Source organism: Populus nigra, chromosome 5 (genome assembly GCF_951802175.1).
Source record: "Populus nigra chromosome 5, ddPopNigr1.1, whole genome shotgun sequence".
NCBI classification, from domain to species: Eukaryota; Viridiplantae; Streptophyta; class Magnoliopsida; order Malpighiales; family Salicaceae; genus Populus; species Populus nigra.
This window is the reverse complement of record NC_084856.1, coordinates 6,907,414-6,935,034: the sequence shown is the minus strand read 5'-3', so window position 1 is coordinate 6,935,034 and position 27,621 is coordinate 6,907,414. Positions and strand designations below refer to the sequence as shown.

At 33.7% G+C, this 27,621-nt stretch overlaps 2 protein-coding genes and 1 pseudogene across 4 annotated transcripts; all 3 read left to right on the top strand.

Annotated features, from left to right (window-relative positions):
• The first annotated feature begins 1,808 nt into the window (after nt 1-1,808).
• On the top strand, nt 1,809-7,334 carry LOC133693200 (DIS3-like exonuclease 2). Of its 2 annotated transcripts, XR_009842094.1 has the most exons (8): nt 1,809-2,278; nt 2,729-3,084; nt 3,188-3,241; nt 3,334-3,402; nt 3,600-5,831; nt 6,103-6,174; nt 6,258-6,713; nt 6,869-7,334. XR_009842094.1 is itself a non-coding variant. In XM_062114375.1 (7 exons), exons 1-7 carry the CDS (start codon nt 2,179-2,181, stop codon nt 6,639-6,641), a joined length of 3,267 nt encoding a protein of 1,088 aa, XP_061970359.1. In that variant the 5' UTR covers nt 1,810-2,178; the 3' UTR covers nt 6,642-7,334. The 2 variants fall into 2 exon arrangements, 1 of the variants encoding a protein (XP_061970359.1); XM_062114375.1 differs by having other exon boundaries at nt 1,810-2,278; nt 6,258-7,334.
• Nucleotides 7,335-13,579: 6,245 nt separating this feature from the next.
• On the top strand, nt 13,580-17,050 carry LOC133693531 (uncharacterized). 2 transcript variants are annotated; one of them, XM_062114760.1, is made up of 7 exons: nt 13,580-13,833; nt 13,913-14,051; nt 14,308-14,409; nt 14,619-14,743; nt 15,474-15,748; nt 15,842-15,932; nt 16,287-17,050. In XM_062114760.1, the coding sequence occupies exons 1-7, from the start codon at nt 13,720-13,722 to the stop codon at nt 16,713-16,715; spliced, it is 1,275 nt and encodes a 424-aa protein (XP_061970744.1). In that variant the 5' UTR covers nt 13,580-13,719; the 3' UTR covers nt 16,716-17,050. The 2 variants fall into 2 exon arrangements, with proteins under 2 accessions (XP_061970744.1, XP_061970745.1); XM_062114761.1 differs by having other exon boundaries at nt 16,309-16,472.
• A 3,284-nt stretch (nt 17,051-20,334) lies between these two features.
• LOC133693532 (chalcone synthase 2-like) lies at nt 20,335-22,410 on the top strand (annotated as a pseudogene).
• The last annotated feature ends 5,211 nt before the right edge of the window (nt 22,411-27,621 follow it).

The window sequence follows — 27,621 nt, the reverse complement described above, 5'->3', positions numbered from 1 at the left end:
ATTTTTTAGAGGTCTTGACTCATCACTTTGTCTATAACAAGAATTTCACGAATCCTTATGTTGTTCCACCCTAAATGCTTGAGGTCCTTAACAAACCCAAGATTTTTCAGCTGCGTTTCAGGGCCTATAAATATGCTCTCAACAAATGTGACATTTATGTTGGGAATGTCTTTGATGATTTCTCAGAAGAGACACCCATCAAATTGATTGGGTAGGCTGAGGCAGGGCCCTTAAATACTTCAACACCTATAAGGACAACATATACAACTTTTATGACCCCTCCAACACATGTCGCAACAACTCCATTGAATGTTAACCTGCCTCAGATTACCTCAAATTCTTCCTCCCAACATCAAGTCAGGTCAACTAATTCAAGAAATCTTTCCCCCTCGAACAAGAAGGGCTTTGGTGTAACCCTCAGACATACCTCAACTAATTACGTTACAGGTTTGTTTTTTAATGGTTATGAATTCAAGTCCTTTTCGGACCATTGTAGGCTTACATGGTTGTTAACTTCAAGTCTGTGAGATTAGTCGAGGTGCGCACTTCAAACCCGTGGGATTAGTCGAGGTGCGTGCAAGCTGGCTCGGATACCCACGTTTATCTAAAAAAAAGAAGGCTTTTGGAGTTCATTGATCCACCCACACAGGATATGTATGAATGATTTTCTTACTTAACCTATAGTCAATCATCAACCAAAATGTTTATGCATGCTTTCTAAGTTTCTAAGCCTTGACAAAAATATATTTAGCACTGCTTGTTCTTACTCGCTCTCAATCCCTTCAATTCTAAACAATAGTACTCGACACATCTCATGAGTCATGACTTTCTTGATGGAACTCCAGTCATCTTTCGTTGTTTACATTCATGATTTTGAATTATCCATCTTTAATATTTAGAAAACATTTCGAATGTCTTATTTTAAACTGGTCTCATGAACTTTTGCTTATCATAATTGCCTGTTAACATAAGGATTTGAAACTCCCCTGCAACTAATTAAATTTTTCTATGTAGTCTTTCACATCTACAAAGCTGATGACCATATTTTGTTATTTAAATACGCAACACACTTCCACATACACAGCGTTACAGAAGATGAAGACATTTCAGAAAAGAATGGCTCCACACAAGATAACACTCCAGCAGAAGCGATTTCTACGAAACAACGACTCACTTCTTCTACATCTACTGAGGTAATGCTCTTGATTTTGTCTGCACGTTCTTATGTTTATGACCAACTATCTCATCCATTTTGTTGCTTTTACCCTTCATGTATATCGGTAGTCATATGATACTTACTGGATTGTCTTCTTCTTTTATGATGTACCGAACACAATTTTCAATAATCTCTTGCATCAGCCTGATCAATTTAAGCCACCACGGCCCTTTTTTTTTTAAGGAGTGTTTTACCCATTTTCAAGCTCTCCTTCACTCAAACTGTTTATAGATATATGACCACTTACATTCATGTACATAAATGACTTTATTTTTGTTGCAGGGCGGTGAGAGCTCAAGAAAACAACGTTTTGTGTCTTAGTTAATTCTCAAATTAAAAAATGCTTTATAATATGAATATTGTTGTGAGCTGCTTTGTTTACATGGACTTGCCGCTTTATATGAAGAAAATTTAAATATTTAGTTTATTTTTATGCTATATACATTTGCTGAGAATAATTCTTCATGCCCGCAGAGCAAGGGCAACAAAGCTAGTAAATAGTACTATACTGGGGCCATCCATACATATATAATATTTTTCTTGCATGCACGATATCCCGTGGTAAAAAGAGACAGGGAAGCGAAGAGAAAGGAAAAGAAAAGGAAAAGAACAGAAAGAAAGTGAAGGGGCTGGCGGGGTTAGGGGCTTAAGGGGAGTAGACTAAGGAATCGATGGTCGGCGCCATTTGTCTCAGCCGACCAATAATCACGTCCCCCTTTTCCTTTTTAACTTCCCACACTGACCTCTTACCCTATCATCTCTTTCCCCTTTCTTTCGTTCTTTATTTTCTTTTTAATTTTATGTCCCATTATCATCGGTTCTTCTGTGATATTTTTTAACAATCGGAAGGTGCCTTGGTTTCAGGGTTTTCCTTATCTGTCACCTCATTGTTTTTTGATTAATTGTTTAGTCTTTTAATTATAAAGTGAGGAATTGTGAGAAGTTTGAGTGAGTATTCGGCAATGATGGTGGTTGAGGGGGGTGAGGATAGTGTTGATAAGGAAAAGAAGAAGAATAGGCGCCGATCTAATCGCCGATCCAAACGGAACCCTCCCAATCCAGGTAATCCTATCTTATAACTACTATCGTGTTTGTCTTTTGTGGTTGTTGAGGAAAGTACAATGGATTAGCTGTTGTAAGATTTGAGCTATAACTGTAAAAAAGAACAGCAAAAAAGAGAGCAAGATAGATTAGTGATTTTGGAATTTTTGTTATCATTGCTTTTGTATTCTTGTTTTTGTCAGTTTTTCCGCTAAGGGTATTTGTATTCCCTTTCAGTGACAGCTAAGAATTTTGTGAACAGAACAGTGTTCAATTAATTATTTTTTTAATTTTTAAATGAATCAATCATCTTCCTCTTCTACTCGATTGATGCTGTGATGAAAAGTAAATAAATCCTCTGGAGTACACTAGCATGGTTTACTGTCTGTGCCTAGACTGTATAATAATTCTGGTATTCTTTCAGAACAATTCTGATGATATGGTTTCTGTTTTTAATTGTCACGAGAGCAGCTTTTAGTCAACCAAATGAACCACGTGGGGAATCATCACTGTCTGTTGGAAATGGTGGCAAAACAAAATGTTCGAGGCAGCTGGAATTAGATGCAAATCCCATCAGGGAGCATGGACCAACCACAGCATTGGGTATTGTATATAGTTCTATGCCAACTATGCATGCAAACGAACAACTAGAAGACCTGGTGCCATCTGATCGTGGTGAATCAATGCTGGCTAAGCCATGTCCAGAATCAATTGTTGGTGGAGGTCTCAATGGAAAATCGCTTCCTTTTCACCAGTTTGAGGGTCAAGCTCAGAGTAAAATTTTTGCTCCATACTGGTCCATGGAGACTGTTAATGAGGCGTTGGAGGTTTGTTTGATATTTAATGCAATAATATTGTTGTCTACACTAACATAGCTTTTCCTTAATTTTTGTTTGCTCACTTGTGTTTGCTATCTCAAATTCTTGGCAGAAAGGTGATGTATTTAAAGTGTTATTTCGTGTAAATGCTCACAATCGACTTGAGGTTTGTTTTATGCCTATTTGCAAGTGTTCTTTCAATTTTCCCTAATAACTTTTTATTCTTAGCCATTTTCATATGCTGTTTTCTATTGGTAGGCATACTGCAAAATTGAGGGAGTTCCTACAGATCTTCTTATCAGTGGAATTGCTGCACAGAACAGGGCTGTAAGTTTGAGCTTCTCCATTTTTTTTTCATATTATTTGTTGGTTGGTAAATTCTCACCGAGTAGTTAGAAAATGACCAAGATTCATTTCAAACAAGATGCCTGATCTACTTATCTAAATAGCTAAAAGAATCTTTGACAACATATGGGAGCTAGATTTCACTCTTTTGGTATTGAGTGAAACTTTTTCATGTACAGGTGGAAGGTGATGTTGTGGTCATCGAGGTTGATCCTTTGTCATTCTGGACCAAGATGAAAGGGTCAAATGAGCCATCAAACAATCTTTCCACAGCAGAGGATAGCAATTTACTTCTCGAAGCCAATGGAAAAGCTGGTGGTAGTCGCCAAGGTAAAAGTAAACTGAACATGGACTGTAAGTATGCTGATTTTGGAAATTCCTTGGTTCCTCATAAGGGGTTTTATTATGGGTATAGTTCATGTGCTGGTGAAGATGTTCATGATGAACTGAATGGGCCAGTGGGTTATAATTATGCTAATGGTTATCACCAGTCTCCTTCAGATTCTTCACATGTTGCTCATTCTATGGGGCAGAGTGAAGTTTTGAATGGTGTGGGGAGGTTGTGTTCTATGCTTAGTTCATACCCGTCGAAACGACCAACATGTAGAGTTGTTGCTATAATTGTAAAATCTCCTCGTCGAGATGCTATTATTGGCTTTCTCAATGTTAAGCAGTGGTTTTACTACAGGGAAGGTTGTAAAAAAGATGCAAAAAAGAACAAGAGCTTGCTATCAATTTCAAACTGCGAATACATTGAGATTATGCCTGCTGACCCAAGATTCCCAAAACTGATGGTCCTTGTGAGCAGTTTACCTAACTGCATCAAGAAAAGATTGGAGGACGAAGATGAAACAGTTGAAATGGAATTGGTAGCTGCACAGATTGATAAATGGAGTGATGAAAGTCCCTTTCCAGAAGTCCATGTCTCATATATTTTTGGACGGGGTGGTAAAATGGAGTCGCAAATCAATGCTATTTTACATGAAAAAGCAGTTTGTTGTTCTGAATTTTCTCCTGAATCACTTTCCTGTCTTCCAAGCAATACATGGGAGGTGCCAAAAGAAGAATTCCAAAACAGAAGAGATCTTAGGAATTTGTGCATATTTACCATCGACCCTTCTATTGCTACTGATTTAGATGATGCTCTCTCAGTTCAAAGGTTACCCAATGGCCTTGTCAGAGTGGGTGTCCACATTACTGATGTGTCATATTTTGTTTTACCTGACACAGCCTTAGACAAAGAAGCTCAGATTCGATCAACCTGTGTTTATATGTCGCAGTGCAAAATACCAATGTTGCCTCCATTGCTTTCTAAGGACGTAGGTTCTCTTAACCCTGGTGTTGATAGGCTCGCATTTTCTATCTTCTGGAACTTGAACAGTTCTGGGAATGTTGTAGATCGCTGGATTGGTCGCACTGTGATACGATCTTGTTGCAAGCTTTCATATGAACACGCTCAGGAGATTTTTGATGGGATGATTGATGCAGAGACTCACAACAACTTCAGGGACCTTCCCCAGTTGCACGGTCATTTTGAATGGGCAGATGTAATTGGATCTATTAAGTGTCTTCATGAAATTTCAAAGACTTTAAGGGAAAAGAGGTTTGATGATGGGGCTCTACAGCTTGAAAGTTGTAAAATTGTCTTTTCGTTTGATAAACATGGAGTTCCATATGATAACACACTTTGTGGGCGAAAAGACTCAAAATTTCTCGTTGAGGAGTTTATGCTTTTGGCAAACAGGACCGCTGCTGAAATCATATCTCGAGCTTTTCCAGATAATGCATTGCTGCGGAGGCACCCTGAACCTAATATACAGAAACTTAAAGAGTTTGAAGCTTTTTGTTGCAAGCATGGTTTAGAATTGGACACTTCTTCTGGTAACTTCCGCCAGTCATTAGAGCACATCAAAGAAAAGCTCAAGGATGACTCTGTGCTATTTAATATTCTTATCAACTATGCTTCAAGGCCAATGCAGTTGGCGACCTACTTTTGTAGTGGTGATTTGAAAGATAATATGAATGATTGGGGTCATTATGCACTGGCTGTTCCTCTCTACACGCATTTTACTTCACCACTGCGCCGATATCCTGATATTGTTGTCCATCGAACACTGGCTGCAGCAATAGAAGCTGAACAATTGTATATGATGAATAGAAGAATGTCTCATAAAGTGAGGCCGGGTGAAGAAGTGACAAGATGCTTCACTGGTATTTGTTTTCTTAAAGATGCTGCAGGATCCTCAGAAGGCAGGGAAGCATTATCAGCTGCAGCATTAAAGCATAGAATTCCCTGCACAAAATTACTCTCAGATGTTGCAGCTTATAGCAATGAGAGAAAGCTGGCTAGCAGGCATGTCAAGGATGCCTGTGATAAGCTCTACATGTGGGTTTCAGTGAAGAGAAAGGAGGTAAGTTTTCTCCCTTTATTTGGACCTGAATGTTCAGTTCTCTCATCCTATAATATGCTTTTGCATCCTGTTTCTTTAAGTTATAAAATTTGTTGAACTTACATAACACAGAATAGGATGATAAATTTGATGAAACAAATTTTTAGATGAGGTAGTTTTTGTTAGTGATTGGCCATTAAATGGTTAATATGCTCTGGATTCTATTCAATTATCATGTGTTTGTTTACATATATGGCCAGGAATCCATTTCCTTCCTTCTTATGTCCTGCAGGTTTTATTGTCTGATGCCAGAGTTTTGGGTCTTGGTCCAAGGTTTATGTCCATTTATATCCACAAACTAGCTGTGAGCATATCTACCTATATATTATCCACAGTTTTGACTAGATTGCATAATGGTCTCTTATTTTCAACCACACATGCTTTCAGTTTGAAAGACGTATATATTATGATGAAGTTGAAGGCCTCACAGTGGAATGGCTTGAAGCTACATCGACACTGGTGCTAAGTATACATGCCTCCAAATGCTCTGCCAGGAGAGCAGGCCCTGGGTATTACAGGGCACTCGATGAGGTTGCATGGGTCATAAATCCTTGTGATCATAACATGGAACCTGACATGGAGAGTACCCAGGGATGTCATGCAGCCCAGCATTCTGATCCCATTTTGAAATCTGAAATTGATCCTTCTGTTTTCCCTCTCACAGTGCGTCTCCTCTCAACAATCCCTGTTGCACTTCATGCCACTGGTGGGGATGATGATGGGCCCCGTAATATTGGGGCACGGCTATTCATGAGCTCATATTTTACCTAGACTCTGTTTCACGAGCTGGTATTTGAGTGGCGGATGAAGTTTTTCAACTCAATGAATCCTACAGAAATGAAGGTGACAGAGCTTTACAAGGGATCACAAGGGATCTCTTGTAGATAAGAACTTTAGTGTATAGTTTTAGATTAAAAAAGAAGCAAAATCCGTGGTTTTTTCAGAATCACTGATTTTTAATGGGTGTTTTTTTCTTCTTCAACCTTCTGATTGTAAAGCATCCAGTGGAAGGTGCAGATGATAGCGGGTTCCTTGCTGTGGGAGTTCTAGCTAAGGTGGCTGTTTTTATCAAAGCTGCTTGATAGTGGAATCGAACCTTGTTTTTGGAGTTCAGTTCCATCCGACATAATGTGGTGGCTCATATCTGGTGATTTGGAGCCAATTTCTTGCTTTAGTAGTTAGGTCAAAAAAAAAATCGGGAGCAGAAACCAAGCATGTTTGGGTCCTGCCGAGTTAGGTCTCAAGCATATTTGAGTCATGTTGCGGCCAGGATACAAGGTTATTTTAGATCCTTTCAAGTTTAACCTTGAGTTAGCCTTGGGTCAAGCTATGCAGAACCCAAGGTTATTTAAGTCGCAAGACCAAAGTTTGTTTTTGAATCCTACAATGAATAATTTGTTTGTAATTTGTAAATGAAAATAAATATAAAATTAAGTGTAATTTGATAAAATTATTATTACAATACATTTGGTAAAATTAGTAAATGATGTAATATTTTCTTTCAATTCATCAATTATTTTATTAATAATATTAATTACAATAAAATATACTCTTATAAATTTTACTGAAAATAATAATATTTGTAACACAAATCATAATATTTTTAGTATTAATTATTATAAAAATAATATTATTTATAACTCCAAAAATAATAATATTTTCGAGATTAATACTATTAATTATACTAAAAACAATATTAAGAAAAAATATAATAATAATTTTAATATTAATTATACCAAAAAATAATATTAAGAGAACAAATAATAATAGTTTTGAGATCAACACTATTAATTAGACTTTAAAAAAAATATTTTTAACACCAATAGTATCAATTATACCAAAAAAAATATTAAAAAAAAATATAATAATTATTTTAATATTAATTATACTAAAAAAATAAAATCAACAAAACAAATAATAATATTTTTACTATTAATACTCAAAAATTAATTATACCAAAAAAAGAATATTAAGAAAACTAATAATAAGATTTTTAATATTAATACTAGTAATTATACTAAAAGTGTAGACAGTCCAAGCACCACTTGACGCTTTGTTTGCTGCGGTTAGCACGCAATGCTATTTTGGGTCCTGCCCTGCCAGGTTCAAGGCTAGCCTTAGGCTATGCCTGGCAGTGCCCAAGCCAAAGTGCCACCTGTCGCTTGGACTGCAGTGTAGAGGAAGCAGGCCAAGCGCCATGTGGTGCTTGGGCTGTCCGCCCTCAAGAGGGAATTCAAGTGCCACGTGTCTCAATGTGGTTTTTTTCATAGTAATAGCAGTTTTTTAAAATTTATTAATGATAATAATAATACTTATACTCTTATAAATTTTAATGAAAATAATAATATTTATAACACCAAATATAATAATATTTTAGAGACTAATAATATTAATTATACTAAAAAATAATATTAATAGAACAAATAATAATAGTTTTGAGATCAATACTATTAATTAGACTAAAATAATAATAATATTTTTAATACCAACACTATCAATTATACTAAAAAATATATTAAGAAATAATATAATAATTCTTTTAATATTAATTACACAAAAAAAAATATCAACAAAACAAACAATAATATTTTTACCATTAATACTCTAAACATTAATTATACTAAAAAATATATATTTTTCATGCAATTATACTAAAAGTATAGGCAGCCCAAGTGCCACGTGGCGCATGGAGTGCACCCAAGAGAAAAAAAGCAAGTGCCACACGGTGCTTGGGCGGCCTGCTTGTGAGCATAGTAGCAAGCGCCGCGTGCGCTTTTGGTCTATCCCAGTGCCCAAGGCCAGGCAGACCAAGCACCAGGTGGCAACGTGCCTGGCGCCTTGGCTTGCCCCCATCCCCAAGGCCCGACAGAACGAGAATCAAGGGGCTTGCCTCCAGGCTAGCGCCCCTGCCTTCCAGCTCAACCACACCCCTGTCAAAATAATGCGGTCCACAGTAAAAGCTTTCATAATCTATAGTGAAAGCACTCACAATGCATCTATAATAATATAATTCACAGTAAATTCACTCATAATAAACAGTATTCCGTGTTACATCAGTTTTAATTATAGATAATTTTCAAATTTATATTGTGTTCCAATGCAGCCCATAGCCTTTTATTTTGGGTTAGCAGGTTCTTAGCTTTTTAGTACAGTGTTCAATAATAAATGTACGAGTATGGACTGGGAGAAGATAATACTATACTTTTTCACATTTGAATAAAATGGCTTTTTTCTTTTAGTGAGATGTGTGTGTGAGAGAGAGAGCTATTTCTGTCGTTTCACTTGTTCTTTGCGAAAGTTTAGATGAAATGAATCAATTACGGGATACAGTCTACTCTTGGTTTTCTTGTTATAATTGTGCAATTTTTCTTTAAGTTATTACTAGATTTTTAGCTATTGCTATGCTATGAATGTAAAAAACATAAAATTAAGCATTGCTAATATTTTTTTTAGTAAAAATAAAATTTAAATCATATAAGGATTGACTGAATATAATTTGATTGACTTAATAAGTTTAAAGATAATCTGAATGACCAATAAAAACATAATTTAACTCAAAATAAATATTTAATATGAGATTTTTTTATAACATCGAGATGAAAACATAGCGTGTCACAATTTAAAAACATAAACATGCCACCCATCACTTGAACCTATGACCTCATGCTTATCATGTGTGTTAACGGTTAAAACAGCGACTTAGATTTGTCAAAAAAATAATTAAAATAATATATTATTGTGTTTTACTACTTATATGAACAGTAAAACACCACAAAAAATCCCAATTCTTTTATTGTTATAGGTTAATCTTGTGTGTGAGGTTGGTCTCCCTCGTATTTGTCCCAAAATTAGTGTTTGTGTAATTGATTTGCACTTCGTTGTGAGATGTATCAAAATTAAAATATGTAAATGTTGTTGATGTATTTTCTATTTATAAGTAAATTCTTGATTATAAAATCAAAATTTAATGTAAAAGAAATAACTTCTTTTTTAAATATTGAGATGATCATATCTTTGATTGTCCCGTGTCAATTTAAGTTAATTTTCCAAACCGTATATGACTTGGGTTATGAACGTGACTAGATTTAATAACAATATTTTTTAAAAATAATTTTTATTTAATTATATGACAATAAAAATATATGCTATCAAGAAAACAATAATGTAAAATTTTTAAAAAGTAATGGTGGTTGCAAAAGAGAAAAATTGCTAATATTATAAAAAGACTAAAAAATAAAGTAAAATTAAATGATATTCGATAAAAAATATATATTCTCATTTAGTAATTTAATACATTTATAGTATTCTAAATTAACTAATTTTAAAAAGTTAAATTTAAATTAAAAAAAATAGTTAGGCACATCGGCATAGCTTGAATTAAAAAACTTAGATGTGAATAGGCTTGGAAGCACATATTTCATTTGATTTTTTTTTCTTTTTTTGTTATTTTCTTTTTCTTTCTTGTTTTTTTTTAAAAAATTAGTTGATATATTGCCTAAAGTTGTAGATGACTTGTTGCCTATTAGGCTGTTGTATAGAATCTGGTTGCCACCGTGGTTGTCGGAAAATGAAAAGGGTTTGGCCTAAAATATTATTTCCATCTATTTTTATCTAAAAACACATTAAAAGCATCATAAAAACCTCACTCACCAATCTTAAAACATCTCAAAATCACTGGAACAAACAAAAAGCAACCGAATAAAAAAAATCTAAATGGACTTCAATATAATTTCTCCAGGCATGCTTATAGGAAGTAATTATAACAATTAAACTATTCTTGTTAAATAGAACTTTTTAATACAAAATTGATCATTTTTGTTGTCAGTATGTAATCAATCGACAACCTTCTCTCCTCTATTTTTTTTTCCATGACTTTTTCTATTTTCTCTCAAATTCAAAGATTAAAAAAGAAATAAAATGAAATTTTAACCCCAAATAAAAATTATAAAAACTTAAGATTAATCCTGTATTTTTTTTTTTGTGTGTTTATATCATAGTTTTGAAACCCGACCCGGTCATTGACTCGGTCAAGTGATCGGGTCACGGGTCACATGGGTTAACCCGGGTTGACCCGGGTCAACCCAAAAAAACCTATAAAAAAAAACACATAACAATCATAGTTTCCCTCTGGCATTGCACTACTTGTTCTATCAACAATCAATGAAGTTTACACATCGATTCCAGTCTACCAGCATGAATAGAAGTCCCCTACTATCAGTTACAATTGAGCTGCTGGTTTTTTAGAATTTTTTTTGAAGTTCTACTTCAGAATTTTTCATTGTTTTAGATTTTTATCATCGATTCCCTTCTTTACATTCTTACATAAGAGATCAGTTCCTCCCACCTCAATATCTAGAAAAGCCAGTCTTAATCCACGATAGTACTGTCGAAAATGAACTAAAAGAACCAGCAAATAACAAAGGATCATAATACGGTGGGAAGAACATGTATTCTCGATGGGCCAATCAAACAGAAAAATAAAAGAGCAGAGATACATATCTGTGGGAAGAACCAATGGGTCAATCGATGGGAAGAACTGATGAGTCAACAGAGGGAACAGAGGGAAGAACCGATGGGTCAACAGACTGAACAGAGGGAAGAATCGATGCCACTGTTATACTCTCCTGCAATTTCAAGAGAGGGAAGAAGATGAAATAGAGGATAGCGAAAGGCGAAAGAAGAAAGAAACAATTAAAAACTCATCTAACCTTATGCTCAGAATTGAAACGGCGATCAAGGATTCAAGATTCTTCTGCTCATCTGCTCTTCTTCGCGACTAAGAGTGAAATGGGTTTGACAAATTCTTGAAATTAATTAGGTCTTCTTCTCACTTCTCTGCTCTGCAATGCATTCGTGATTCGTCTCTCTACTCTTGTCGTTTTGGCCTTTTAATTGTAAAAGGTCAAAACGACGTCGTTTCGAGCATGAGAATAAAAAAAAATAAACCCGGGTCTCAGTCGGGTTTGGCCGGGCCGGCCGGGTCCCGGGTCGACCCTCCGGGTCGACCGGGTCTGGCCGGGCCAATTCCCAACCTGTTTTTTGCTTAGACCCGGCCCGGCCACATGCCCGGGTCGGCCGGGTCCCGGGTCGACCCGCCGGGCCGGGCCGGGTCTTAAAACACTGGTTTATATTATGGTCCTCTCACTTTTAGTTTTGTTTTTCTGCTATAATTTTAAATTTTATATTAGGGCATAAAATGATTAAATAAATAAAAAAGTCTAAGAACAAAATTAAATTAAAAAAATATTTTTTTTTAAAAGAGGGAAGGTGTGAATAGTGTAACATTTGAGAGAGAGAAAAAATCTCGTGCGAGTAACAACTAAGAGGGACAACATGCAACTAAATGTAATCAGCCTTTCACTATGGATGATATTGTGAAAATTCACAATGAGATGGATGCCTTTTTGTTTTTGGTTTTTTTTTAATTAATTTTTTTTAATATAGTTAGTTAATATTAAATTTTTTTCTATTTAGTTATTACACTCTTATGAAACGGATCCCAGGTTTGATGGGTTAACTTAGTTGATTCATATTTTTTTTCTTTTTCTTAATTTGTTTTTTCTTCCAATTTTACATTTTAATATCGATTTGATTGAGAATTAAACTTCATGATTTATTTTGTACTTTTCATTAGATTATCATGATCTTATATGAAGGGATTTTACTATATCTCTCCTTGCAAAGCACTATTCATTAGAATAGTGCTTGGATTTGTTTTTTTATTTTTATTTTTTTCTTTTCAATTAATTTTTTTTTTGTTTAAATTTATTTTTTAATATTAAATTTTTTTCTATTTAGTTATCATATGACCTTACAGCCAGATCTACATCCAAGACTCTTAGGTCTGGTGTTGCAGCCAGACTTGAAGCTTTTGGGCCTGATGTTGCAGCCAGACTCACTTAAACTGGGGTCATGTAAGTTTAATATTATTATTAGTATTAAAAATATTATTATTTGTATTATAAATATTATTATTTTTATTATAACGAATATTTCTAATATAATAATTAATAAATTTGAAAAACAAATATTATTAATACTGAAAAACAACCATAGATTTGATTTGAATGGTAAAATTAAAAATTATAAGAACTTGAGTCAAGCATGTTTAATATTATTATTAATATTATAAATATTATTATTGTCATTATTATTAATATAATTATTAATAAATTTGAAAAAAATACTATTAGTGTTGAAAAAAAATCATAAATTTGATTTGAAGGGTAACATTTAAAATTATTGTTGTTGTTGTTGTTGTCATTGTTGTTATTCTTATTATTATTATGATTATTAGTGTTATTTCTATTCTTAATATTGTTATTATCTTTATTATTATTAAATTTTTTAAAAAATATTATTACTATTAAAAAAAATCATAAATTTTATTTAAATGGATTAAAAATTATAAAAACTTGAGTCTAACAAGTTTAGTATTACTATTAATATTTTTATTTTTATTATTATTAGGGAATCAGACTCCAGAAACTTGGGTCTGGCTAGGGCGCCAGACCCAAGTTTATAATCATTGATATTATTATTATTATTATTATTATTATTATTATTATTATTATTATTATTATTATTATTATTATTATTATCTTCTGACTTTGCAAATAAACATAACTTTCGTTCGAATCTTAATTTTTTTTTATAATTTTTGTATATATATATAAAAAATTAACCCGTGGTATATCCGGGCACGTAACTAGTCCAAACTATTTTTAGAAGCAAGCTGCCCAAAAGAGCAGAAAACTCCCAGGAGCCCTAAATGAAATCGAGAGCGCGCCAAAAGTTGTCCTGGTCGGAGGTAAACAATCAATCTGGTTCATTGATTGTTCTATGAGACATGACGTCTGCAATTGGATGGTACGGACCGTTAGTTGATCTCTGCAAAACGGATCATCACATCGGCGATATCGTTCAGCTTCTCGTCTTCGTTCACCGCTCCACTCCCGTTCAGGTATTACCTTACATTTCCTTTTATTAATTATAAATGTCCGCCTCCTTACATTATTGGTTTCTGGTTTCGAATCATGCAGTACAAATTATCAAAAGGTGGAGAAGTAATCAGGACAGACATTCAGGTTGGTGATGATACGCAGCCATTTTTCTCCGTCTCGTTGTGGAAAAAGCAGATGGGAACCATGGTTGTTGCCGGTGATATCTTACTGTTGCAAAGTAAGCAAGGACACCCTTTTTTTGCAATTTGCTTCATTTTTCATAATATATACAAGATTAATTGGGGATTGCGTTTCTGCTTTATTGATTCTTTATCGATGGGAAATTTCACTCATATCTTTGGAATTTCGTTCCGTATTCCGATAAAGTATCAATGTTTGGAATTTCTGATTCGCTCATTTCTTAAACTTGTAGCGGTGATAATCACATAAATTGTTGATTTTTGCTATTTGTTATAATCTTTGGGATAATTCAGATGTGAAGATCACTAAATTTGGACATGCCGTTGAGGCCAGAACGGTCGAGTGGTCATCATTAGTAAGTTTAGTCCATCCTTATGGATCACTTCTCTCAAAAGGTACTTCATTTTGCTTCGCTTTTCTGCTCGGAAGTGTTAACCCTGTACTCTGCCCCGGATATTTGGAATGGAATCTTGGAGTCATATTTTGGGCTTTCAAATTTTGAACATCACAACTGCTTAGAATTAAGAGGAAATGAAAACGGAGGCTATTCTATTAATGTTCAACTCGTCTTTTGGGCTTCTCTAAATAATGAATATGTATGTAGGTGTAGATGAGTTAATAGAGGAATCTCAAGTAGGGAAAACAACGTTGGAAAAGCTTTGCAAGGTAATAAAATGGGTGCAGCGAGCTAGATCTGTTCTTAACACAATCGGGTCACACAGTTTTGTGGTAATGTCTTTGCTCTCTTGTTTTGTAGCTTTAGTTACATTGCATTTAACTACGCCTAATCTTATATGTTGCTTGGGGAATTTGAATCCAATAAACTCATGGTCTCTATTGTTTAAATCGAATAAAGACTCTTTCAATGATTGTGTTGTGGACGTGATATACAAGTTGTGTTTAATGTCTTTTCTTTTTCATGTACTCTAATCTTCCCATTGTAAGTGATCTTTTTGCTGGTCATGTCAAGCCATTTTATTATTAATTGAGAAAATGTCATGGTCACAGAGTTGTTGTTGCTGTTTATGCCATTTCAGTCATTTAGGAATTTTTTTTCCATGTTAATTGCTCCTGTCATCCTCCATTTTGGATGTCATTACACTTTGCATTTTGTTTTTTGAAAACTTTTCATTCTCAATTTTTCTTATGATTGCAATTTCCACCTTCTGTTAAAAATCTGTTAGTTAACCATAGAAATGGAGCTGACTTTTGGCAAAACAATTCCATAAAATGACCAAATAATCCATGAGGAACTTGCAACAAAGTCATCCCTTTTCATCTCCTTAGATTTTGTTGAAAAGGAATAAGCTGTACACTAGGTAATGAATCTCATAAGCACCACATCTATACCATTGCATTCTTATCACAACAGTTGCATCTTTAAGCCTTTAAGTTGTATTGGTACTGTTGGCTAGTTGTATGCTCATTTGAGTAATTACTGAAACAACTTGCATGGCAGAAACCGAGGAACTGGAGATTGCCAAAACAGAGTGAATCTCACAACCTGCTCTTGCTTTCAGAAGTATTGGGCCTAAGTAATTCCTGTAATGCAATTTTTAATGCATCAATTGGTGAAATTTTCCTACCAATTACCTGGAGAGCACTTGATGACTCTGATAAGGAAAAGATGTTTGTCAGCAGGAGGACAATGGAAGATAAAGATAATAGTTTAGCAGAAGATTTTATTTGTATTGGCTGTCACTTGTGTGGTTCTCCTTTGGTTTCAGAGAACGGGTATGGAAAATTGAAACTGCCATATTGCAATTATTTCCTGTATGGAAAGTTGAACATGAATTGGATTACTGAATAATTTACTGGTTGCTACAGGTCTATATGCAAGCAAAACAATATTTCACTCTATTGCCCGAAAAGCCCAAATCACCTTCATGCAGTAACCTTGATTTACAGGCCCTTTATGGTATGGATTTGTTCATGCTCTTGTCTCGATAAGTGCAATGCTCTCGTTCATATTGAAATGATGACAGCACTGCACATTCAGACTGCTTCTTGATATTCCTGCATCTGTTCTAGTCATTCTGCTTTTTTCCCTCATTATATGGTTGGTGTTGTCTCTCTCTGCGTGATAGATTTTCTTGTTTTCAAGATTTCCAATAAAACAAGTATTTTAGGAACAAGTTTATCTGTTCTTATCTTTGTATGTCTTAGATCATCTTGAAATCAATATCTTGCTGATTATGATCTTCTGCATCAGATTTATTTTTGCCATTGCATTGTTTTACCATAATCATGTCAGAGTATTTCTTCACCGCAGTTATATGTCTGGGATGAATCAGAATACCTGCCACTCCTCGTAAGAAACAAGGCTGCAGTAGTGTTGTTTGGAAACATCAGGGCTGAAAGAGTCTACTCATGCTTTAGAGGACAAAACCGTAGTCATAATTCCAACCAAGCATATTTTTGCCGGGAGAATAATCCTGAAGCTATAGAGAAAGGATTAGTGGGTTCTTGCTCATCAGATGCAGATCAGAGCCTAGAAGTTAAGGAGAAAAACCACCACAATAAAAACACTAACTTTCATTTGATTTGGTTGGTTCTTCTAAAGATATTGTTGCAGCAGGGAAAGAATAGTCCCTTGAAATTTGAAGCAACTGTGAACACCAGCCTAGATACCGAACACGGGAAGTTTGAAATGCTTTCTGTTTCAGTTCCATGCGCCAGAAACAAATTGTTCTCTGGTTGATGTATATGTACTGTGCTAGTTAGAGGATCCGATATTCCTTTTCGTGTAATCATAAACTCTACAAACTCTGCAACATTCAGTAGTAGCTTACTGTCACAGGGGCCTTTGTACCAAAAAGAAAGAAAGAAAGTCATTGGGATCTTCTTCATATGATCCTGTAAAGTGCATCTCTGAGCCATATTCTACTGCTCTCCGTAGTGGGGGCGTTGGCTTGTAAGGGAGGAGGATGAAGCAGAAAGACTCCATGAAGAAGGTGAGAGTCACTTGAAACATTTGCAACTTCACAAACTAGTGAATTCTTTTTGTTTATTATTATTTTTTTGAGAGCGATGAAATAGCTTCTGAGAAAACCCTTGTTTTTATTAAAAATGAAGCCACGTTGGCTGAACGCAAATGTGAATATACATCATTATCAGCTAACTTCAAAGGGAAAATCAGGGATGCAAGAAGCCGATCTCGGAATCACCAGAAAGTAAATAAAAGGAGAATCCAATCCACCATCTGTCTCTGATGCCAAGCAAGTTTAACGGGCTAACAGCTCTCCAACACGAGGTTCATGGCTGTGTGAGCTAGAGATCAAGACTCGGATCCTGTTTCTGCAAAAGATTCATCTCCTGCCTAGTAGCCTTGCTTGGCGTTCTGCATGTTCTCTTCCACATTGACTGGCCCCATTATAATTTCAAGCATTGTACCCGTCGTACGAAAGAACACAAGGGGTGCTAAAGATTTTCGTTTTATCCCAACTGGAATCGCTAGCAAAGCTCCTCCGACTGCAAAAAACAGACCCATGTACCTAGTGCGCTGCAGATATAGATCATTCATTAGCTATCATGGTTTCATGGGATAATTATAAAAAAACCTTCTCTAGCTTATTTATTTTTCTAGTATTTTTTTTTATAATATCACGGTTTAAGAAATATTAAAAAAAATAATATAATTTAAAATTACAAATGACATGCGAGAGTTATATGTTTAGAGATGAGAGAGAGAAATAAAAAGAGATCAAACACACTAAAACTTTAATGATGATACCACTAGTATCTTTAAATTTTTTTGGAAGAGATGAATTTAATAATATTAGGAAATGTTATCAACGGTGATCAAAGTGAACCACACAAGAAAATCAAAAGTTTCAAGTGGCTCGCTTGTTTTTAGATAGTTCATGTAGCCCACTCCGATTATCAATGATGACCTTGAATTAATCTCGTCAAGATCATTTTGATGGTACTAGTAGTGTTATCATCGGAGCTTCGGTGTGCTTGCGAGATCTTTTTCATTACTTTCTATTTCCTCTCTCTTTACAAATTACAATGAGAAGAGAGGAGCGACACAAAAACAAAGAAAGAAAGAAAAAAAGAGATCCTAGAGGCATTCAAAACTCGATAATGACATCATCGGTGCTATCAAAAAGATTTCGATGAAATGAATTTAATAACATCAAGAAAGGTTATTAACGATGATTGGAGCGGGCCACACGAGTCGTCCAAAGGTAAGTGTGCTACTCATATTTTTTGGCAGCTCGTGTGGCCCATTCCAATAATTATTAGTGTACTTCCTGCATGTCGTTGGATATGTCTCGTCAAAATATTTTTTACAGTACTGATAGTGTCATTATTGGAGTTCAATGTGCATTCAAAGTCTTTCTTTTTTTTTTTTACTTTATTTTTCTCTCTCTCATATCTCCTTTTTTTATTATTATAATTTGTGCTATGATATTTTACAATTTAAAAAGTTATTAGTGATTCATATAACTCGCGAGTCGCAAATATCATCTGTGATTATTTAAACTATATTATTTTCTTAATTATTTTTTTATGTATGTGATTTTCTTAATTTTTCTTATCGTGATACATTCCAAAAAAAAAATATATTTTTTATCATTTTTTTTAGAAATTACATTTTATATCCACAGTAAATAAAAAATTTCAAATTGAATGATATGAATAAAATACCATGAGATATAATATATTAAAAATATCTCATACAATAAATTCTCTCTCAATTCGCGATTTCTCTCTTTTTAGCCAAAACAATTTCAGATCTTCCATTCCCTTCATTTATTTTCTCCCCCAAAAAAAAAATTGAAAAAAGAATGTTATCCCTTCCGATGGCGTTGAAAGATCCAGAAGTATGGTGTTGAAAGACGCTTTTATCTCCACTGCAGATCCATAAAAAGTCCTGAAACACCCAGCCCTAGCAACCCCATTGGTAAACCTAATCTCCTTCGCATAGACGTTTTTGTCTACACTGCAAATTCAGAAAGAGAACCACCGCATGGTGTTGAAAGACGGTCAGAGACAAGTCCAAGTTCATGGGGGTATTTTTTGCTAATAATGGGTTTTGTGAATCTAACTGATTATTTGTACAGGTAAGGTCACGGTTCTTGGGTCTTGTTGCCAAAGTTTTATTTTTCAAGAAGTAAAGTTCGTGTCTTTCTCAAATGCCAACAATTTAACGAAAAGATTTGCATAAAATCACATTTGATGGCTTGATTCATTGTTTGTGAAATGAACATTAATGGAGGTGAAATCATAAGCATGGATCTCAGTGACGTGGTGCTTGTACCAAAAAATGAGAAGATTAAAGATGAGAAAGAGAGAGTATCGTTGAAAGTTTTATTTCAGAATCAATGTTCTTGATCTTGTGTTCTTCAAAATCCAAATGGGTCTCATGAAAGTGGGGTTAATTTGTTATCCACAGTGCTCGATGAAATACCACTATAATATATAATTTTTTTTAATATTTTTCTAATTTTTAACAAAGTTATAATTTTAGTATGGTAAAAACATCATAATTATTAATATTACAAGAACTCTTTAGTCATTAAATAAAATATAATAATAATAAATTATAACAAAAATAGTTAGCATAAAATATGAAGACCAAATAAAAAACCACACACATCTCTGTTCATGAGTGCATTATTGACTGGATATGGCTAGGATAGCAGTGTGACAAAGGTAGGTCCAATCTCCAGTTTTGTCCCTTCTAATAAAGATCAAAATGTGGCCAAATAAAAAGGATATGCTGATTCAAAAACTCATTTAAATAGAAGTATTGGCATTAACAAATATACTAATAGAATTGGGGTGGCTGAAGCTGCTCCCCATTTTTTTTTCTTGTTAGTACATATTTCTTTTTAATTAAACACTTTTATGATTTAATTCTACATGATTTAAATTATTATAAAAAGATAAAATTAAAAAAGAAAAGACCACAGTATAAAACACGAATAAAATGCATGAACAACCTCAAATTTATAAAAAAGTGCTTTTCAATCCACCCAGTGAAGTTGATTTTAGAAGGAATGAAAAAACATGAGTAGAGTAACGCGGATACAGAGACACTAATAGCTTGTTTTTTATTTTATAATTTATTTTGAAAAAATTTAAAATTTAAAATTTTATTTAAAATAATATATTTTAAATATTTTAAATCGTACTAATATTAAAAAATGTTATTTTAATACATTTTCAATTAAAAAAATACTTAAAAAAAAAACCACACTATCAATAACTAAAATATTAGATGGAATTGGCGTTAAGCATTGAATTTAGGCCATTAGTTCTTGAAGACTGTTGTGAAACAGGTGATCTTCGTATTCTGTACACATTAGTAAATTCATTAATTAATTTCTGAAGATTAGATTTTAGTTTTTCAGAGAAAGTCATGCATTCATGCTGGAGAAGATAACAAAATTATCCAGACACCAGGCAGGCACCCCCTCCTTCCTTGCTGCAGGAGGCAAATTATCGCAACAGCTCATTCAATGAGGTGGTTGGTTGGTCAAAACTTGTCAATCTTTTTGTCAGAAGTATGGAGATTGTCTTGTCCCACGCTTCTAGTTTCAGACCATTGAACTGAGCATGACACGCTTGAATGGCAGTTGTACTTGAATGTCAAACGGGTTCTTAAATTCAATGCATAACGCCTATTCTATTTACCCTTTGAGCTTGAGCAAACTCACACAAATCAAGCGTTGAGCAATGGCTTCAGATCAGACATCTCAAGGTGCTCAAGCAGCACGAAGTCCAGCCACAATTCTAGCCATTGGCACTGCAAATCCAGCTAATTTTATCTACCAGGCTGACTACCCAGATTATTATTTCTGAGTCACCAGGAGCGAGCACATGACTGACTTGAAGGGCAAGTTCAAGCGCTCTATGTAAGTGATTAATGTGATGGAAACTGAGCATATCATGATTGAGCAAGAAATGCAGGGGAGCTTGCAGCTCTTACAAGTGAATGTTTATGATTGACTTGCCCATTTTTTTTTCCAGCTATTACAGTCACAGGTTGTTTTGACCTGACTGCTTGCTGATCTTTAACAATAATATATATGACCGTAAGATCTAAACAGATTACGTGCATGCTGTTTTCGGATACCAGCTTGCTAGGGTTGTAAACTTGCTGATTCTATCTTCCATAAATGTGGAGGGTACATCATCAAATGGCTACTAATGTGATATGCTTACAGGTGAGAAATCAGAAGTAAGGAAACGTCACTTCCACCTCACTGAAGAAATCCTCAACAAGAACCCAACCATGTGTACCTATGATGACCCATCTCTCGATGTGCGCCAAGACGTGCTAGTGACAGAGGTACCCAAACTTGGAATGGAAGCAGCACTAAAAGCTATTGAAGAGTGGGGGCGACCTAAATCCAACATCACACACCTCATATTCTCTGCACTTGCTGGCATAGATATGCCAGCAGCAGATTATCAACTTACCAGGCTCCTTGGACTCGAACCATCCATCAAGAGAATCATGCTGTATCACCAGGGCTGTAATATTGGTGCAGCCATGCACCCTTCGCATTGCCAAGGATTTTGCAGAAAACAATGCCGGTGCTCGTGTTCTTGTTGTGTCTTCGGATCTCACTGTCGGTACTTTCCGGGGGCCTTCTAATGACAACATATCTTGTCTGGTAGCCCAAGCAATTACTGGTGAAGGTGCAGCTGCTTTGATCATTGGTGCTGATCCTGATATGTCAGTTGAACGACCATTGTTCCAGATTCTGTCTGCATCACAGACAATCATCCCTGATTCAAATGATGGAATCAATCGACACCTGCGTGAAGTGGGTCTAACTGTTCACTTTTCAAGGAATGTGCCCGAGTTGATCTCTCGAAATATTGGAAAGTGCTTGGTTGAAGCATTTGGTCCAATTGGTGTTAGTGACTGGAACTCACTTTTTTGGATTGTACAACCGAGTGGTGCAGCAATTCTGAATTTGATTGAAGCCGAAGTTGGTCTGGCACAAGAAAAATTGTCAGCAACTAGACATGTGCTAAGCGAGTTTGGAAACATGGGTGGCCCAACTGTGCTCTTCATTCTAGATGAGATCAGGAGAAGGTCGTTAGAGAAAAGAAAGACCACGACGGGAGAGGGGATGGAGTGGGGTGTGCTGATTGGATTAGGGGCAGGCATCACCGTGGACACAGTTGTACTGCACAGCGTTCCTATAGCAGAAGGCCGCGGAGTCCTGTCTAATGCTTTGTGCTCATAATGGTGTCGCTTAATAATTAAAAATAAGTCACAGATGCTTGGTTGTGTTAATTAAGTGAGAAAACCTTGCTTATCGCCATTTCAGTGGGTTTTGATGAGTGCCTGTGCTTGTGCAATACCACACTGCTATCTACTTTCATAAATTCAGAGATGAAGTATTTCAATAAAATAAGAGGTTCTGTCCCATACGAAATGATCTATGTGCTCTTCCTCTTCTTTTTCTTTCAGTGAATTCAATGCAGTGCCATTAATGACTTCCAAATCGTAACCGCTCTCCTCTCCCTGCTGTCGGAAAGCAAGGAAATTCTTGTCAGTTACAGTGGTGTCAAGGACAAAACCTTCCTTGAGCATTTAAATTTGTCTTTTGTGGCGGCTATTTATGGCCATGATTGATTTTATCTTCGAAAGAAAGGAAAGAAAAGAAAAGTAAAGAAAGGAAACACGATCAGTCGCTAAATACAATGCCTTAGCTGCTCCAATGCTAGCTGTTGCAGTTTTCTTTAATGCTATCAGATTTTAAAAACCCATTAACAGTGTAATTGATATGGAGCAAACCTACTGCGTTTCTGAAATTGGGATATGGGAGGTAGACGGTCATCTACAATTGATCTCCTTTTCACAGCATTCGATCTAACCCTAAGAGCCATTGATTAGATGAATTCTAACCCTGAACTGCACACGGACTTCTCTCCTTCAGAATTTCAAGCAAAGAATAAAGATATGTAAAATTTATAAAAATATAATAAGATATTGTTACCTATTTTATGTGAAATAGAAAATCTTAACTTAACTAACCTTTCAAATAATTTAGGTGGTATATTTGTTATATAATAAAAAGATAATAAATAAGTTGTTTTGTATTTGTTTTAATAATAATAAAGATGTCTAATATTCTAAGAAACTAAGAGTTTGCCTATATTGATATATTTGTATTTGTTATCAACATTAAGAGATTATTATAATCTAAGTCGTTGATTTGAGGCTTAAGGCATGATAATAAGGCCCGATCCTTACTTTTAAAACGCATGCATTGGACCCAAATTAAAAATAATAAACAATTAATAGATATAAGCTTATTCAATATTAAATTTATAGAAATGTACTCGAAAACCACCACTCACATTCAATAATTTTACGTGGAATTACATTTATTTTGCCCAAAGTCATTTGCATCATCAAAGAAAGGTGTTAAAAAAAAAAATACACAAGCATAAATTTAACATACATATCAACATGAATATAGACAAGTCAAATTCAAATAACAAATGAATATTTATAATTAAGCATTAATATTAAGGTTCACAAAATATTTATATTTTTATAATAAAAAATAATATTGTCATCGTAAGTGACTTTGCTTTTTGAAAGCAATTGATTGAAAAGCTAAAAGAGTAGCTTGAAAGGGTATTATCAAGGCATCCTCAAATCCAAGGGTTCAAATTCACAAGAAAAGAAAACTTTCTTTATTGTATTTTTTATTTTTAGAAAAAATTATAAGGAAAATCATGATATCTTTGAAAACATTTTGAACACGATAAGGATATTTATTAATCAATTTATCACTTTGTCATTGTAAATATAGAATAATGCGTAATGATGTTTATTTATCCTGGGTGGGTGGATATATGAATAATAAAATAACTAATACACAATTTCATTAAAGGAAATATATTTTAGAAACATTTTTTTAACACAATGAAGTCAAGTATTAATTAATTTATTACACTACTAGAATTCTTAGATTTATCAACAAAATTTATACTATCATTCTATTGGCAATGAATTTACCGACGAGCTCACGAATAAAAATGCTCCATCTGTAAAACTCTCATTGATAATTTTTGGTCTCTCAGTAAGCCCGTCAATAATAAAAAATATTTATTATCGTTAGATTTACTGACTGGAAAAACACACCAAAATTTTTTTTATCTGCTTCATTCTGTCGATATTTCCTTTGAGAAGCCTATAATGTCAATGACTAAAATACCGTATGCAGTTCCGTCGGTGATTAAACAATGGCATAATAGAATTTGGAGTAATGTTTTTCTAACTCTCTAGAATATAATGACAAACTTAATATGTCGGTAATTATTTAAAACTATTTTTTTAAAAAAATATATTTTATAGAACTAGAAAACAATGAAAATATTATAAATCAACACTCTATAATACTCAGGAATTGAGTTGCTCAAAAAAAAAAGAAGAAGAAAATCAACTCAAACAAATTTAGAACAAATAAATAACACAAAAAAATAAACAACAACAAATAAATAAATCAACTAAAAACAATTTTCACATAACCTAGAAAACCTATTTCAGAACCCATAATCTAGCAACAAATAAAATAATTTAATTGAAATTCAACAACAACATTTAAAAATAAAATCCAATAAAATTGATCTCATATGAAAAAAATCTTACAACAACATTCAAAAAATTATTAAGAACAAAAAAAATGAAAAAATATAATGAAAAAAAACACAAAAAAGAAGAAAAAAAATAATCTTACTTTAATGTAATTGCAAATGAAGCTGAGAAGAGAAAAGAAAAATAAATGCATAAAGTATGTTAATTAAAAAAACTAAGAAGAGAAAAGAAGAAAAGAGAAGAAGACATATCTGTGCGTAAAGGAGTTGAGAAGAGAAAAGAAGAGAAAGAAAGAAAATGAAGTTGATGTTTTTTACATAAGCAAAAGAAGAAGAAGAAGCGCGTTTGTTGTGAAATGAGGGATTTTAGTCTTTTTATTTGGGGCATTCTACCGATAGATAATTAAATATTAATATTTTTAATCATTCCATTAGTGATTTCATTTATGATATTTAATTTAAAATTTTAATTTAATAAAAAAATTTTAGAAACCCCCCAAATATTACCGACGACATTTCAATCTGTCGGTGATTCTGTCTGTAATATTTAATTTAAATTTTTAATTTAATAATTTTTTTTAGAAACCTCCCGAATATCACCGATAACTTTTCAATCCATTGTAATTTCACCTATAAATAACAATAATTAACAGTGCAATTGAGAAGTGAACATTTCTAGAGCTCTCTAAAAAAAACCGTCGGAATTAATTTGTCGGTGATACCCTTTGTAATTGACATGATGAATGGTGCCAAGGAGAAGTGAACAATTTACCAACAAGTTTACGAATGGATTTTACTGCCGGTATTAATACCGTCGGTAATGCCGCCGGTATAAATGAAACGTCATCACATTTTTTCACTTTGTTTTAATTCCTTCTTTTTCGATTATGATTCCCTCGGTATATACCGATGTCATTTTTCCGTCGATATTTATAGATGGAGTTAGCAATGAAAAAATTCAGCTAGTAAATATCACCGCAATATATCGATGGAAAAAATCTGTTGGTGTTTCTGTTTGTATTTGCCAATCTTCTAGTAGTATTACCCATTCGTCATTAAACTAGGATAATGCTCAAAGATGGTTCATTCATCTTGGGTGGATTTGTGAATAATAAAACAATTAATACACAACTAAATAGGTCGAAATTATATTTAAAAACAAACACATTTTGAACACGATAAGGACATGTATTAATCGATTTATCACCTGCTCATTATAAATATAGGATAATGCATAATGAGGGTTCATTTATCATGAGTGGATATGTGAATAATATTGTAACTAATACACAATTGCATTAAAGAAAATATTTTTTAGAAATATTTTTTAACACAATGAAGTCATGTATTAGTTAGTTTATTACCCGCTCATCATTTACCCAGGATAATGCCCAATGATGGTTTCATTCTTTTTAGATGGATTTGTGAATAATAAAACAACTAATACACAACTAAACTACCTGAAATTATATTTAAAAACAAACACATTTTAGACATGACAAAGTCATGTATTAATAAATTTATTATCCACTCATTATTAACCTAGGATAACAACCAATAACGGTTCATTTATCCTATGTGAATTTATGAATAATAAAACAACTACTCCATGACAAAATTACAAGGAAACATATTTTTTTTTAAATCATTTTTAACACAATATAAAGTCATGTGTAAATCAATTTATTCCCCACTCATCATTAATGTAGGATAATGGCCAATAATGGTTCATATTTATCCTAGTTAGGCTTATAAATAATAAAGAAACTAACACACAATTAAATGTTGTGTTATAAGCATCAAAACACAATATATGAGATCAAAAATGATATAGACACATGACATAACAAAACAGAAATAATATCAGCTCGCAACATGACAAATTAAAATCAACATCCACACATAACATAACAAACCTAAAACAATGCGCGCTCAAACATCATAACACAACATTCACAAACAACACCACAATATTAATTTTTCACACTGTCCATTACATCTTGGATAAACTTGTTGCAACTCAATCCTACCAACCCCATTGCGGGGGTATTGATTCTTACATCATTCCATATAAAAAATAAATCCTTAATGGCATGATACCCCAAGGATACCACACAACGATTTAGATCCTAATACTTCTGATTTTTGTAACCATTCGTAATAATACGCAATGAAAAAAATTATAAAAAATAACCAATATTTTGTCACAAGAATTCAACAATATATTAAAAAAATTTCATTAAATTCATTGAGGTTCAAAATGAACCTTATGACTAAAGTTAATTAGAAACTCTTAGAAATGGACTTGAATAATAGTGTCATGTGGGCTGCATGCGCATATAGACAAGTTTTTCTCTTTTTCTCTCTTTTTTTTAATTATATCCTTTAGTCACTTGGGAAAAAGGTTAGAAATATTCACGTCAGTCCATTTTCTCTTCCTCAATTATCTCTATGTTCACTAAAATTTATGATTTGTTTAGAACTTTTTTTTTTAATTTTGAACATTCATCAACCTAAATATGATAAGGGAAGAGGTCAGAAATTATGAAATAACCAAAATTAGCATTTAAAAAATATTCTGATCCTAAACCACACATGTGGTCATTCTACCTTAGAATTTGAAGCAAAGAATATGCAGGTTGACAGTGTGAGAAGTTTATGCGCATATGACAGTGGTTACCTCAATGTTTGTTATTTTTAGATTCTAAGAGAAGAAAGATCAATAAATCTTTTCCATTCATGAATTAGCAAAGCATGCAAGTTTACTTTGGCTTTCATTAAGTGTATACTAATATGTTATGCAAACAAATTATAAATCAATGATCTAGGAAATGTCACTTGCTGCTCATTGAAGAAATACTTGACAGGAACCCGAGTATAGGTTCTTATGATGCTCCATCTCTTGATGCACGTCAAGATATTCTAGTCACAGAGGAGCCTAAACTCGGCAAGAAACTATTATGATGGAGGGCTAGGCTGCCATTCGCATAACAAAGGATTTTGATGAAAGCAATGCATATTGGAAAATG